This window comes from Malurus melanocephalus, unplaced genomic scaffold (genome assembly GCF_030028575.1).
Source record: "Malurus melanocephalus ecotype Western Australia unplaced genomic scaffold, MMel_1.1 scaffold_432, whole genome shotgun sequence".
NCBI classification, from domain to species: domain Eukaryota; kingdom Metazoa; phylum Chordata; class Aves; order Passeriformes; family Maluridae; genus Malurus; species Malurus melanocephalus.
The window spans coordinates 879-16,247 of record NW_026623664.1 but is presented as its reverse complement, the minus strand read 5'-3'; the positions used below and the strand labels follow the sequence as shown (position 1 = coordinate 16,247).

The following is a 15,369-nucleotide window of genomic DNA, read 5'->3' as shown; positions in this document are numbered from 1 at the left end:
ATTCTTTCCTCACAGTTATCACTGGTGAGGCCACAACTTGAATGCTGTGTCCAGATCTGGGCTCCTAAGTTCAGGAAGGACATTGAGGTGCTGGAGGGAGTCCAGAGAAGGGGAACAGAGCTGGTGAAGAGCCTGGAGCACAAGTCCTATGAGGAGTGGCTGAGGGAGCTGGGCTTGTTCAGGCTGGAGAAGAAGAGGCTCAGGGGAGACTTTATTGCTCTCTAGAACTGCCTGAAAGGAGAGTCCAGCCAGGTGGGMATCAGCCACTTCTCCCAAGTAACAAGTGAAGGAACAAGAGGACAGTATTAAGCTGCTCCAGGTGAGGTTCAGGTTGGACATTAGGAAGAATTTCTTCACAGAAAAGGTGATTAGACATTGGAATGGGTTGCCCGGGGGGGCGGTGGAGTCACCGTCCCCGCAGGTGTTTAAGGAACGACTGGATGTGGCATGTCAGTGCCCTGTGGCATGTCAGTGCCATGGTCTTGCAGACATGGTGGTGTTCGGTCGCAGGTTGGATTCGATGATCCCAAGAGTCTTTTCGAACCGAAATGGTTCTGTAATTCTGTGTTACGGCCCAGTGCCTGCGGGATTGCCTGTTTCCCCCGAGGGCTCCATTTAGGCTAATCCTCGCCGGCAATCCTCCCGCCCTCGGCAGATCCGGCGGGCGGGGAAGGAACTACAGTTCCCGTCACCCAGCAGGGCGGAGGAGAAGCGGGCGATGMTGCCCTGACGGCGGAGGCGGGAGCAGGGGGCGGCGGCCTCGCCGAGCTCTTGGCCGCTGGCGGGGCGCGGGCGGTGCTGCCATGGCGCTCTCCTCTGCGCCCCTCAAGGTCTGCATCGTGGGCTCGGGCAACTGGTGAGTGCGGCGGCCCCAGGCAGGGCGGGCACCTCGGCGGCCGCGGCGGCCCGGCCTTCCCGGGGGCTGTGCCCGCCCGGGCCTTGCTGTCCCTTCCCGCCCGGCGCCGTGGCCGCGCTCCTCTGCGGGGTGGCGGCCGTGAGGCCACCCGGGGCGGGCTGGAACCGCCAGCACGGTGTCGCCGGGCTGTGGCGGGCTCTGGGGCGCGGTTGTTCCGTGCGGGAGGGCTCGTCCTGCCGTGCCGGGGGGCTCGTCCTGTCCCCGGCTCCCTCGGAGCGGCGGTGCTGCCCTGGCGTGCTCAGTGGAAGAAGCGGCAGAGTGGAGCACCCAGTTCTAAACACCCGCGTGTTCTGCGAAGTTGTTGGTTTAGGATATTTTTAACCTGGTATTTGTTGTGTGCTTTGTCCTGTGTCAGATGACGTAGACATTAAAGATGCTGTACATTTTTAAAATTMTTTTTCTAACTACGCCCTGCGTGTAGAGCTTCACTAACAACCTCACTTGTCTACACAAGTGTTGTTTGGGGTTTTCTGTGTAACTGTGTGCCTATTTTCCAAGACAGTTCAAAGAAGAATTGCGAGATGCTAGTTTATTTGAAATACCTTCTCTTTTTTTTTTTTTCGCCAACAGATAATGTTGAGACACATTGAGAGCTTAAGATAAGGTTTTGTTGCTGCCTCTATCTCTTGTTTATAATTAGATTTAAATAAACTTGCTTCTGGAACCACTGAAATCARCAAACTTACTTCAGGTCATTCTTCAAGAGGAGCATCATGTTAATAACCCTTTGTCTTCTTTACCTTTTTCTTTGGCTTTACCYATTTCCCTACCATTCCTGATCACCRTTCTTACACCAGGTCCCTCTTTACAGTGAGTAAATTAAGTACAAYGTGTTATAGAAATATATCTTCAGAGTCTGTCACTTCCAGTTRCTAATGCTAAGCACACATTRTTCTGATAACAKTGGGTTTTAAGATGTTAAACTCAGRAGTTCGGTGTAGAGCAAGKTACTGTGTTTTATTAAATTTGCCWGTCTTTTGTCAGRATGTTCTTGGACTTGTTGCTCACCCCCTGCCCACTCCATGCAGTTGGCTTTTGCTGCTGTTAAAAATATCAGCAGCTGCCAAGTTTTATTTTTCTTTGTGACGTCTTGTTGATGGAATGACCATCATTTCAGTGCAGCATCTCCTGCTTTCCTTGCACTAGCTTGTAAGACCAACAGAGAGATACTGTGCATTGCACTATATGTCAGAAGGAAATTATSCAGTGAGACCTCATCTTTTAGGAGTGTGTGGCCGTTGTTCCATACTTGAAATCAGAAAAAGTTTTAGGAAGTTTGACTGCATTTATGTTTGATTCACTGTGAAACTCTTACAGAAGCAAAAGGATTTGTAGATACTGCTTACTAGCAATAACCACATACAAATGTATTTTGTTTTCACCTCACTGAATCAGTTTAATAAATAAGAATAGCTCCTGCCTAATAGGATGAGTTGGTGGCAAAATGCCCATATGCTCTCTCTATGCTGAGASAAAGAAGAAAAGCTGATGCCTGGTAATAGCATTCTCTCTTTCTTTTGGGAATAAATGTATTTAAATAACTTATAGCTTCTTTCATATGTATTGACAGGGTTTTTCGTGTCAGGAAAGCAGAAACCAAAGTAATCAAAAATTGAAAACAGTAATTCTTGGAGAGGTAGGTGGTTTCTTCCTCAAAGTCCAAGGGATGACAGACACCAAACCCTGACTGCAAAGAGCACTGTGATTCAGTACTATGTGTAACCATTGAAATAAATTGGACTGAATTTCTGTACCTTGTAAGTGCCTTTTTGAACTGGGGCCTATGGTCCTAAATTATTTAATTAAAGTATTAGTATTTAATGCATTAAAGCAGGTAACTAGAAATTGAAGCATTTATAAACATCTCCTCATTGATATATGAGGATTATATATTTTTGAAGCCTGAGTTATAGGAATGTATGATTGATGGTGCCTAAATTGTAAGCATGTAAGCAGTTGATCGGAGTGGCGTTTGGCATGCTGAGCAGTTCATGGACAGTGGGTTTTGGGGTTCTGTGTGAGATGATTCTGTCAGACAGGTCTTTGCCTTCTCATAGCTATATATTCTCTTACACCTGTATCTSGGATGGAAAAAACCTAAAGGAGCTTGGCAGGACAGTAACTTTAGAAGGGTTAAGCCAGTCCCCTTTGTTGATTAACTACTTCCAGTCAGACTTGTTTGGTTGGTTTGCTATAGGAAGGTCACCTTAACAATGCAGTTGACTTGGCAGGGGTCACTTGACGCCTGATGGAAGATCATGGGACAAGACAGATGACTCAGCACGGAAGGGTAGGAGCTGTGGTGTTTGCTGGCCTTGCCCTTTTAGGGTTGCTCAGCCAGTGGMTAAGTGATTGTGTTAGGATCTTTTGAGATAGGGGCTAAAGTAAGCTGTCTTGAATGTGGAGAGGGTACACCTTGGKAATATGCCTTGGAGCCGGGGGATTCCAGGACAGGGCCCAGAGACATTTAAAGCACTGCAAGCACTGCCTTGGTCATGTTCTGCAGCCTGTTCTTCTGATAACACTTGCAGGGCAGGTTAATGAGGTGTGCACATCCAGAATTTGCCCCTTTCTGTTTTCTTGAAACYGGTTGTTAATTAACCTGATTGCCAAACTTGAACAGAAACTGTAAAATTTGGGAAGAAATGGGAAGTTACTAGACAGAGAGGTTCGTGCAGCTAGGAGCTTGCTGTGGGAAACTGGGAGGAACTGTGGCTTARCTGAGGTGATTTTACAGGGACAGTGGTAGAGTTCGATAACCATATMATTTGCACTTGCATATTGTAACCTCCACTGCTGCTCTTATCAGGGCAAGTTAAGGAGTTTTTTGCCTTTGTGCTTTTGTTAAAAAGTGATGAGGGGGAAAGCAGATCAATTGTGAAATGGTCCTAAAAGAGTGGTTGCAACATCACAGAAAATGAGGAACTGGAGAAGCCAATCAGGAGAAGCTTCTTGAATTCAGAAACTAAGATTAGTCAGATCTTCACCTTTTTTAATACTGCATTCAAAGGATGGAATTAAAAAAAAAAGACAATTCAGGCATTTAAGTATTAAATAGTGATGGAATTAATGTCTCACTTAAGTAGTACACACTGCCAGACTTCTGCTGGCAGACTAAAAATCCCAGTCGGAGAGTTGCTGAATCAGTTATTTCTGTCTTGCATTGTCACCAGCAAGCACAGAGAATGTGTAGTGAAGTTGAAAACAGAAGGCAGTGGTTTTGCCAGGATCCTGACTTTGTATGTAAATCTGTAGTAGTAAATTTGCTTTGTTCAGATGACCCAAAGCCATGTCTGAGGAACACATACCTGTGTTGTGTTGAATGTGGGGCCTGCTTTTTGTACAGATTTGACATTCGGAGGCTGAGCTGGTGAGCTGTATACCGGTGCAGCAGAAACTGTGCTGTATGAGCTTGATAAGAGATGGCTTAAAATTGTCTCCTGCATCACCTCTTGAACCCAGGAGCATTTTTTGTGTGTGAAGTGCTATTAGATAAGTAAATTCCAGTCTTTTAARACATGCAGTTTATGGTTTACCTATAAAAGATCTACTTAGGATACTAAATTTTTTTCTGCCACTACTTAGAAAGTGACCTTAGCCATGTGCACATCTTTAATACAGCACAATGAGTTGTGCCATATCAAAAGCTCTTGAAGCTGAATSAGTCCATTTTGTTTAGTTGCCAGCTATGGGTTTATTACAAGCAATGTCWAATATAAATTTAGGGGATTGTGTGAGTATAACTGGATTAGAAAAGTCAGTGATTTTRCCTCCTAATAAAGTGTGCAGTTTACACACGCGCAGACACATACAGCTCAGATCAATGACTTATTTTTATCTCATGCCTTAAAATTTTTTTTTGTGTCTCTTTAGTAGGTTATCAGTAATTATGAAGCTACCTGCTATACCAGGTAAATAGGTTTAATGGCATGATGAAAGGGAAGATTCTGTTTGTTCCTCCTCTTGTAATTAATTTCATTATTGCTTGGAGATTTGAGAAGTAAAATTGATCACCATAATATAGATCTCACTGTGTGCTKTTCTTGGGGAGAATATTAGGGTAACCGTAATGGACTTGTCTGCCTCCAAATTCAGAGGATGCTGTTGCAGTTGTTAATTTCGCTGAGGTTGGCTGCACAACCATAAAGMTTATGACTTCTGCAACATATAAAAAATTCTTGGCTTTCAATGCCTATCAGTATTGTACAACAATTGATGAGTCAGCCATCTCAGCAAAGAAGCTTCTCATCTCTTAAAGGTGAAAATGACCCACTTAACAATATTTAGTATGTCACTTTTACCTCTGCTTTGACGATACAATCAATTTGATTCAGGGAAATACAGTAACCTAAATTCTCAGTGGATGGCCAATAAGAAGACAAAATAAATAAGGATGTTTTCAGTAAATGCTTCAGTCCAACCTACTCTAGCTATAGTTGAGAGAAAGCAGCAGGTCTGAATGACTAGTGTTTTTATCCAATTATTTTACTAAATCAAAAATACTGTATGGTAACTTGTCAAATAACCTGTGAATTTGTGATTGTTTTGAAGACAATCTCTGTTTTTCTACAGCAAAAATACAATTTTTTAATATTATTTTTGTTTTCTTTCATGCAGGGGTTCTGCGGTTGCCAGAATAATAGGTAATAATGTAAAAAACTTGCAGAAGTTTGCTTCCACAGTGAAGATGTGGGTCTTCGAGGAGAATATTAATGGGAGAAAACTGACAGATATCATAAATAAAGACCATGAAAATGTAAAGTATCTCCCTGGATACAAGCTGCCAGAAAATGTGGTAAGGCTCAGAAGCTAAATTATAGTTATGGAGCAGAGGGAATATTGTTTGTGCTGTGAATGGAGTTAGAAATCTGTTTTTTTAACACATTTAGGATTTATAATATTTCAGACTGTATGCTATTTTACTGATGTCATCAGAGATTAGAAGAAATATAATTATGTAATTACGCAGTTAATTAAGTCCAATGCACTTTTTTTTGTCTTATTATTGTCTTTATGCTACTTCTACTTCCATATAAGAAAGCAAATGTGAAAATGAGCAAAATTAACAGCTTTGACTAAACCCATTAAAAAAAAATTTGCCTTAACTTTGGAATAGAGCTGTTCTGTTGGTCTGAGAAGTTTATGCTGTTGTTTATTTTCATGAAATGTTGTAGTTTGTAGCATTCAGCATAAGACCAAACTACTGGGGTTCAGGTTCAAGATCAAACTAGGGAGGTTCAAGTTGGGCRTTAGGAAGAATTTTTTCACAGAAAGAGTGACTAAATATTAGAATGKGGTGCCCAAGGAAGTGGTGGAATCACTGTCCTTGCAGCTGTTTATGGAAAGACTGGAGGTGGCGCTCAGTGCCGTGGTCTCGTGGACATTGGTGGTGTTCATTCCAAGGTTGGACTCAGTTATCTCAGTGGTCTTTTCCAACCTAATTGATTCTGTGATTCTGCTTTTACTTTATCGGATAACACTCATGTGTAGTGTTAATTTTGAAAAGTTATGCAGCCTTTCTCTCCCATAACTACACAGGTTGCTGTCCCAAACCTTAAGGAAGCAGTACAGGATGCAGACCTRCTGGTTTTTGTCATTCCTCATCAGTTCATTCATAAAGTCTGCGATGAACTCACAGGACGAGTGCCCAAGAAAGCTCTCGGCATAACTCTCATAAAGGTATAATAAATACTGTGTGTTAATAACTGAGAATGAGTCATGGAATCTTCTAAGACAAGGTGACTTGATAGTTTGATRTGAAAGGTCTCAGTGCATTATTCACTTGATTGGGACATTAAACCTTTCTAGGTGAAAGATTAGAATTTGTCTCAGTCATAAGTGGATTGTTACRCAGCCCTTGAAGGAAGAGGAAAATGAGGCTCTTCACAAGACTTTTAGAAAGAGTGAAGTAATATGTTTTGCCCCACTAAGCTTTCCAGTCTTTTATTTGTTGTTTCTAAAAGCATCATTAGATGAAGAACAGAGCACAAGCATAATGCTTTGATTGTTAATGCACATCCCACATGCTGAGTTGATCATTTCAAGAACTGCTAAGAGAATTTCATGTGACTAAGAGGATAGCGCTCTTGTTCATGTCAGATATTATGTTGCAACAAGAGAGTCTGTTCAGCATCACTCAAAGACAGTTTGAGCATAGGAAGAAGAAGAAGGCAGAGGTGCAAGAGGCTTTTCACTGGAATGTTTGTAGTTTTGTTGGCAGGAGAATTTAAAAACATAGATTAGCTTACTTTTGGGATAGTTTTTGAGTGGGTGGGCTTTTTTCCTCTGTATGTTTAGCTGCGAATAATAAGCTATTCCCATTCTGGCTTGTTGTTGCTTTGTTGAGAATAGCCATTTTCTCAGCACACATTCCCTTGTTTCCTGTCATTTCTGAGAAATGATACATTTATGGATCTGTCCTCAAAAAAGAAAAAAAAAACCCTGTCACTACTTTCTGCAAGCTTGTTTTTAGTTTGGCTAACAAAGTCCATCAAATCTATTGTTTTGTCAGTGCTGACTTGGTGAGTTGCTGAGATGTATGAAGAAGTGGTCTTGCTGCAATTTGTAGAAAAACTCTTCATATCCTAGAAGGRTAAAATAAAGCACTGTTAAAAGTACTCAAGATAAACTTTATTCTCCTTTATTTTGCTAAGTGTGATTTATATTCTCTTAGTGATAGGAATAAGTAATGAAAACAGTGGGCTAAATGAGGATTTATGTCAGCATGTGAAGTCAGGGTCGTGGGCTGTATTCTCTTGGAATTACTGTTCAGGGTACTAATTACCAGTGCTCTAATGGAGTGTTGATTAATGACTAAGTTTGACAAAAAAAAAAAGGAGGGGGAGACGAAGGAGGAATAAATACTTATCTTAAAAAAAAAAAACAAACTCCAAACAAACAAAAAACCCTAACAAAACAAAGCCCATGCTTAGTGTAGTGGAAGTGAAATTCTGACTCTTGCCATACTGTGCAGGGTTGGTTACTAGGCAGCTTCCCACTGTCACATTGTAACATTGCATCCAWAGGCAGTCTTTCCAAAGAAATGCTGTGGGGCCTCATAATAATTTGTGGGAGAATGCAAAGCATGTGTCAGTTTTTATGAAAAGGCACAACTGTGCATCATTAGAAGTACCATTCAAGAAGAAAGGGTAGAGATTTAAAGCAGCTATGAAACTAAGTAGTAGAGGCARGAATGCATTCTTTCCTCTGCTTTTGCATATTCTTTAGGTGTGCTGTTTTCATCAATGTCAGAGTTTTTGGGTCTCATTCTCAATGCTAATGCTRTTAAAGTGGCTTGTGTTAACTTTGGTAGTTAAAGGGCAGTTCTACTTTGAAAAATACCATTTGTGGGATACCTTGTTTCTGTACTGTCTAAATTGCTTGTCAAGTTAGCAGTATGTCATCTTTTAGTCTTTTTTTTCTTGGTTTTTTTTTTTTTTTTTTTAATTAGAATACAGGAATAATCAAGACAACAAAATACAAAGATCAACTCCCTTTCCCCAGTTCAAATGTGATACTGAAAATAAGTATTCTGACAGTCTAATCTTCAAGCAGAGCCTAATAGGTCTGGTAATAAAGTTGAGTCTTTGGGAAATAAAGACATTTGTCTGCTGGTTAATATTCATTTCCATTGAAACATTTGCATCTGTTGCTTTACATTAGCTCTGTGTCTATGAAAACCTGAGAAGTGACTGTGTGAGTGTGGGGGGAGGAACCTTATAAAACTCAGAGTGCAGTACAACAGTGAACACAGGAAGCAGAGTGGCTGAAAGTCATTCAAAATACTCTTCAGGCAGCCTCGACATCAGTCTCRTTTTCATTTCCCTATTATAGGCCCCAGGGATTGCTCTGACAGGCATGTTAGGATGCAAGCAATAAGGTCACAGAATGAGACTTGCATTGCCTGCAGACCATTGCTACCCAGTGAAAATGCCCATGCTGCAGCCTTGGTTTTGCAGGGAGGAAGGGATGTTTGGTTTTTATTCTGTCATCTGTCCTTCAGTATTGGATTTAACTGTAGAAGAAACAGGTACAGCTCTCCTTGACTTTGTCCGGAGTTGCATCTGTTTCACATTGGAGCAAAATTTGGCATCTATGCCTTTCTGGTCTCCTTTCACTTGCATGAGTAATTGTTGTGTAGGTATTTACATTTGTGGAGTTGTTCCCAATGAGTGYATGCTTTTCTGTTTATTATTTGCCTGCTTAGGAAGAGAGGCCTTACAGTTATTTTGTGGTGATATATTTGGCACTATGAAGGAAAAATACAAAATGAGTTACATGCTTGCTTTCAGGTTGTTTCTGTATGGCTCATCAAAGATGAGAAAGCAGAGCTGTGCATTGAGCGATACAGATTGAAAAATGATGCAGAAATGCAAGCCCTGGTTTAATTGGCAGGTTTTATGCAGGCATTCCTGCATGCCACTTGATTGCACTATGTTATTTAAGGAGCAGCACCTTTAACCTGCACAAGTACAAATTACTGCCTGCCTGAAATGTCATTGGCAGCACACAAGTGTGTGTGTATGTGTGTGTCTGGAAGTATAGAGGATCACACTTTTTGCCTACAAGTYATAACTCAAAATTACCAAACCCAAAAAGTATCAAATCCTCAGTATTTAAAAGAGTACTATATAAAAGGTAGTTTACTGTGGGAAAGATGACTATTTCAGCCGCTGGTCTGCCATACCCCTGTAATTAGAGCTCAAAAGGATTCTGCATTTAGCAGGCTAAGAGAAATTACTTTTAAGTGAAGAAAGTGGTCTCATTTGGAGTTCTTGGTTCAGGTAATTCAGGGTACCAGACTCTTCTTCTCTGCAGCATTAATATGTGGGGTGATTCTTTCTAAAGCCATATTTTTTCCCCTTTTTTCATACTTTTTTGTAAAGAGTGCATTATAAATATAGATTTAAAACACCCTTAGAAATTAAATTATYCTCAGTTGTTCAGCTTTCTTAATACCTTTGAATGATTGTTCCATTTGTATTTCTACTAGTAAACTGTTGTTGGTGTTATACGTAAGGGAAGCTGCCCTGATATTTCAGTTCAGATACTTCTCAATGAAACAAATTATTCAAATGCCATTTTGTGAGTTTTACTGCAATTTCGAATCCAAGTTCAGGCCTAGTTCATAACTGATGGATTGATTATGCTTCATTGATCAAGGATACACTTATAATAAGCAGCTGATTTCTGAACTAAAAAAGCAGAATGTTCAGCACTTCTTAGAATCAGGTCCTTGAGGATGGAATAAAACCTGTTTTCATCATTTAGAGTTTAGTCCTAAATCTTAAGGTGCTACCTCCTATGATTTTGAGACATCTTGTAGAGGTCAAAATAGCAGAAGTGTCCATGGTAATACATCTGTCATCTTAAGTCTCTGTCTGCATAGGCCTTGTTTCACTTCTCACCCGTGGACAAGACTAATTGTGTTCTGCTTGCATCTCTACTGTGCCTAATGAATGACTTTTTAGTAATTCCATTTAATGTTGGCTGCAGGGAATAGATGAAGGCCCGGAGGGACTCAAACTGATCTCTGACATTATTCGAGAGAAGATGGGAATAGACATCAGTGTGCTGATGGGAGCTAACATTGCCAATGAGGTGGCAGCAGAGAAATTCTGTGAAAGCACAATAGGTACTGTTCCAAGTTGTAAGAATATTTARAACATGCTCCTGTCCTTACAGGTGCACAAATAGCTCAAATGTCACTGTTTTCAACATTAGCTGACTGTTATCAGAAGCTGTTGGTTGAATTTCCTAGAATGTTTACACTTCCCAAAGAACTAAGACAATACTGGGAGTAGAGGGAGTGAGAAGAGTACAAATTTTACCTATTCTTATTAGGGTTATAACCTTAGCATGTGAGATACAAGCATTTTATCACCCTTCACATAACAAACTGCTTCATTTTATTGATGTGTTAAAGATTTTTTTGGGGTCTGAATGGCTTCATATGGATAAATGATTATAAACTTTGTACTCCAGCTCAGGTGCTGTGGTCACAGATGGTACCTTCATGCCCGTTTGTTTCGGTTTGACTTTTTTATTTGCTTTTTTAAGATATCAATATCTTGTTTTAATTTCTCAAAATACTTTGTTCCCCCAAAAGCTAGAAATTGTTTTAGCTCTGTGCTGATGTCTGCACACCTTTGCACATGAAGATGTGCCTCGTCTTGGATTTTACAGTTTCTAGAAAGGCATGTGTATGTATATAGACATRCAGGTACTCATACATTATAGCACACAGTTCATGTTATGCTTTTTTTCAGTGTTCATATTTACAGTTTTATGCACTGCTAGCTTCATAACATCTCATTTACAGCTTTTGCATTGAACTCAATTTTGAATGGTTGAACTGCATCTTAGTGTTTAGAAACAATTGTCRGTGCAGCATGCTCAATTAATGAAACAGCTTTGACATGCCTTTATCAGTAGGTATTTTTCTGAAATGCAGACTTTGGAATAATTGCTCCTGCAATGTTCTTAATTCATCTCTGTTTTAATATTAGCTTTCTTTTTTAAGGGAATGATCAAAAAATGGAGAGTGTATAGAGAATGGAATAGTGTATATAGTATATATAGAATGGAATTGTTATTTAAAACCTATTGCTGAGCACACAATAAATTATGAAAAAGTCCCATGTATCTCAGTGTAGATCTTTTAAGTGCAATGTCAACATGTGATTGGTCCCTTATAACAGGGGTGTTTACGACTGAGATAGAACAACCTTATCTCTGCTCTTAGGTGTTTGGCTTGCACTGGAAAGGCTAAATAACATACAAATAAATTATTCTTTTTTTTTTTTTACTTTCCTTTCTCTCTCTCAACAGGCTCTAAAATCTTGGAAAATGGCCTTCTCTTCAAAGAACTCCTGCAGACTCCAAACTTCCGAATAACTGTAGTAGATGATGCAGATACCGTTGAGCTGTGTGGTGCTCTTAAGGTGAGATTAACAGGCTGCAGATGGTACGCAGATGAAATAGTGATACTTGTAGGAAAAAAAAAGAGGGTATTTCCATTAAAAAAAAAAAAAAGTTTATTGTGCTTTATATAATATATAAAACTGCCACCTAACMTTTCCAGAAGAACCAACTGGGAAATGAGGGAGCAGCATTTTCTGAGAGCTGGCTTTTAGATCTTTCTCACCATCTCCCAGATTCTCTTTMTACATCTTCCATTTAACTTATGCACAGTCGTGAAGCAAACATTGATTTAATCCAACTGACCAATATATTTCTAAATCTGTTTTAGTTCCCTTTTTATTTTTGCAGCAGAAAGGGAGAAGGAAGTTGGCATTAATGCTTTGTGTCTGTTGACAAAACTATCCCTCTCTTCATTAACTGAAGCCATGTGAGCACTCATGTTTTGTATTTTGTGGACGTGTACTACATAAGRTTTGTGTGGATAACCACATACAGAAATGACCTGAATAGGAAAAAAGTTATTTTGGACAGTTACTCACCAAAAATTTTTTTCATAACAAAATTGATTCTGTCAGGAAGCCAAGGCTAGCTTATACATTGTTCAATGGCTATTTTTTCAGGTTAGTTAACAGTCCATTTGTGAAGGAAGGGCATTAGTTGTTTTGCGCCCTAGCAAACAATAGCGTAGTTCACGTTATCTGATACCTATCCTGAAACATTTTTGGTGGGTGTTGTGGTTTGGTCGTTAATTTGGCTCACTTTTTTATTTTTTTGTGTTTTAAATTATTATTTTGTCATTCTTTGGTTTTCCTGTTGAAATTTTATGTAAACGGAATTAGTTGGCTTGCAAAGCTACCACACCAAGCAAAAATGTCTGATTCCTGCTTAGTGGAAGGAAATTGATAGCTATAATAGCCTATTTTTTGGCATATTAATTTCCTTAATTTTGTCTTGAGAGCTGTCTTGCTGGAAGACCTGAGAAAGAGGAGGTTATGGCTCTGTGCACTGATGGGATTAGATGTTTTGATGCAACATACATTGGAGTTGTTGTATATATATAGCAATTTCTTGAGATTGAGGAGCTTGTAATTGGGCTTTACAGCCATTGCTTCAAAATGCTGTGGTAATGTGGGAGGTTACCAGAAAAGAAATCCCTGTGTATAGATTAATGAAATTAGTGAAAAAAATTTACAAATTTTTGGGGTTTTGTTTGGGGTTTTTTTGGTTGGTTTGTTTTGTTTTGGCTTTTGTTTGTTTTGAGGGATTTTTTTTTGACATCTGCTCAGCAGGATGTTTTCTGAGTAGCTTAAATTCTTATTTGATAGAGGAGTTCTATCCCAGGAAGTTTTTATTCAGTCAAATCTCCTGAAAGGGCATTAGAGATGAGCATGCCCATCAAACTGGGCAGATAGTCTGCAACACTTAAAACTCCACTGTAAAGGTCTGTATCAGGCAAGATACCAATATTTCTTTGGCAGTGCAGTAGAATTTAAATAGTTTGTTATTCTTGACCTGGAAAGATACTAAGTTGAATCTTCTCTATTTTTTTTTTGTAGCCTTGCTTTATTGCTGTCTTCTGCTTCATTACTCATTATGCATCCTGCAGACTGAGCTGTCTAGTTGTATTTCTAAAAAGCTGTTTATATTCTGTGTACTCTGGTCATTTGGTTTTCATTGCAGTTTATTTTGTTAATTGAGTTGAGATTTCAAAAAAAATGTGTAGTATAAGGCCTAAAYAAAAAGTGAATTAAGGATAGATCAGCTTGTTTAAAAATACTGTGGATACCTTGCATAATTAAAAGAGAAAAACTGTTATAAAGTGGCATAGTTCTGTCCTTCTAGTATAGGTGATGTCTTTAAACATAGAACTCTGCCTAAAGCTAAAAGAAAATATTAATGAAATTGTATTTTTCAAAGTAATTTTTAATTTTAAATCCTTTCTAGTTAATCCTAAATTTTGTGCTGGCAGCATGTAAATAATGTCCTAAGCTGTGTCAAATTCAAAGGTTGGAAGATTTTATTAATGCGTTGGGGACATGTCTGGCTCTGAAAGAAAATAAAGAAGCTAAAATTAAGCATATGAGTAAGGATTTATTGCCATAGGACAAAGAAAATTGCAAAACTCAGATGTGAGTAGTGCTTTTTCTTAGAAGCTGTACTTACTTTCTATTAGGAGAAATGTTTGGTAAGGTATTAAAAAGAACTTTGCTTTTTTGTTGTTAATTTGATATTTTCTKTAATAAAAATATGAAAAGTAGACATCTTTTCATATGATTGTTTTTAGGGTAAAATCTAATGTGTAGCTTCAGTCAGCTGACAGTTTGTTAAACTTGGAAAGTTACTTCATAAAAAAATAGTAAAAATTTGTATTGTTTAACTTTCTGGAAGGAGGACATTCCAATTTCAGAAGATGATAGTGTCATGTTGCATGGAGACACAGGCATAAAAAGAGAGGCCCTGCTCTCTTTCTATAGCAGTGCCAACTCAAAATGTCAGTAGTGGCTCTGCAAACTACAGCAAGGAGAACAGGGGTAAACAGGCAAACATGTCACTCCAGATGGTCTTTTYGGGTGTGGAAATAGTAAAAGCAATTCCTGTGTTTGTATTTAAAGGATGAGAAATAGTACACTATGGAGAACAGGATATTCTCACAGCTTCTGCATTTTTTTGCAAATGCCAGCYTAGGAAAAGGAGGCTTTCCTGGTATTACTGGCATAATGGACTAGATGTTAAAAGCCTGTACTCTTCCTCACTTTTTATTTCTGCAAGCCTTTCTAAACAGGGAAGATTTTCAATGTGGGTGGTTGCCTAAAGGTTGRGAAAAATGCAGAAGGGTAACAAAGAATGCTCTGAGCACAGCTTTCCCTTACAATGATAATTATAGGTTTGAACTTTGTTTTTTGAAGCCTATTTGAATTCAGTCTGWAATAATAGGTAGTGCAGCTGGGTAATCATAAGAGAACATGTGCTTGATTGCTATTTATATAGGATATGTATAGAATATCCACTTCACTTACTGTATTTAGATTTGTGCCAATGGGCTGGTGGAGATATAGTGAAGTGCAGAAATCAGTGCAGTGAAAGGGCAGTCTTGTGTCAGCTTGGAGACTGAATAGACAGTGGCAGTGGCTTTACAAAATCTGATGGTACTGAGGAGGAGCAGCTTTCCACTGTAACTTGGCTGTTGGAACAAAAAGTGCTTGGCGTGTTCTTCTTTGTAAGGATTTTTTTCTTTTGARGACTGATGCACATTTCATGTTATTTGTCTGTTGTCGTGTTTGTCTGTTGACCTTGTCTAAGGGTTGAGGACAGAAATTAACAAACTTCAAATTTGGAATGYTGTTTCAAGGTGCCCAGTTGGCTTTACAGTCTGGATGACTCAAGGCCACCTACAAGTACACCTGCCAGTTGACAGACGATGAATGGGCCTTCCTAGGAAGGGCTTCAAGGTTATGACACCACTATAAAAATAATATGTGCAGCTATGCAAACATATGGATGTGCTTTTGGACACTGATGGATGAGATATT

The 15,369-nt window shown here is 39.2% G+C and overlaps 1 protein-coding gene across 1 annotated transcript; it reads left to right on the top strand.

The window, feature by feature from the left end:
* Positions 1 to 713: 713 nt before the first annotated feature.
* On the top strand, positions 714 to 11,882 carry LOC130581736 (glycerol-3-phosphate dehydrogenase 1-like protein; the record flags this gene model as incomplete). Its single annotated transcript, XM_057380008.1, has 5 exons — positions 714 to 856; positions 5,534 to 5,711; positions 6,455 to 6,595; positions 10,412 to 10,550; positions 11,747 to 11,882. Coding segments are annotated over exons 1-5 (647 nt in total), but the record flags the coding sequence as incomplete, so codon positions are not given.
* Between the last annotated feature and the right edge of the window lie 3,487 nt (positions 11,883 to 15,369).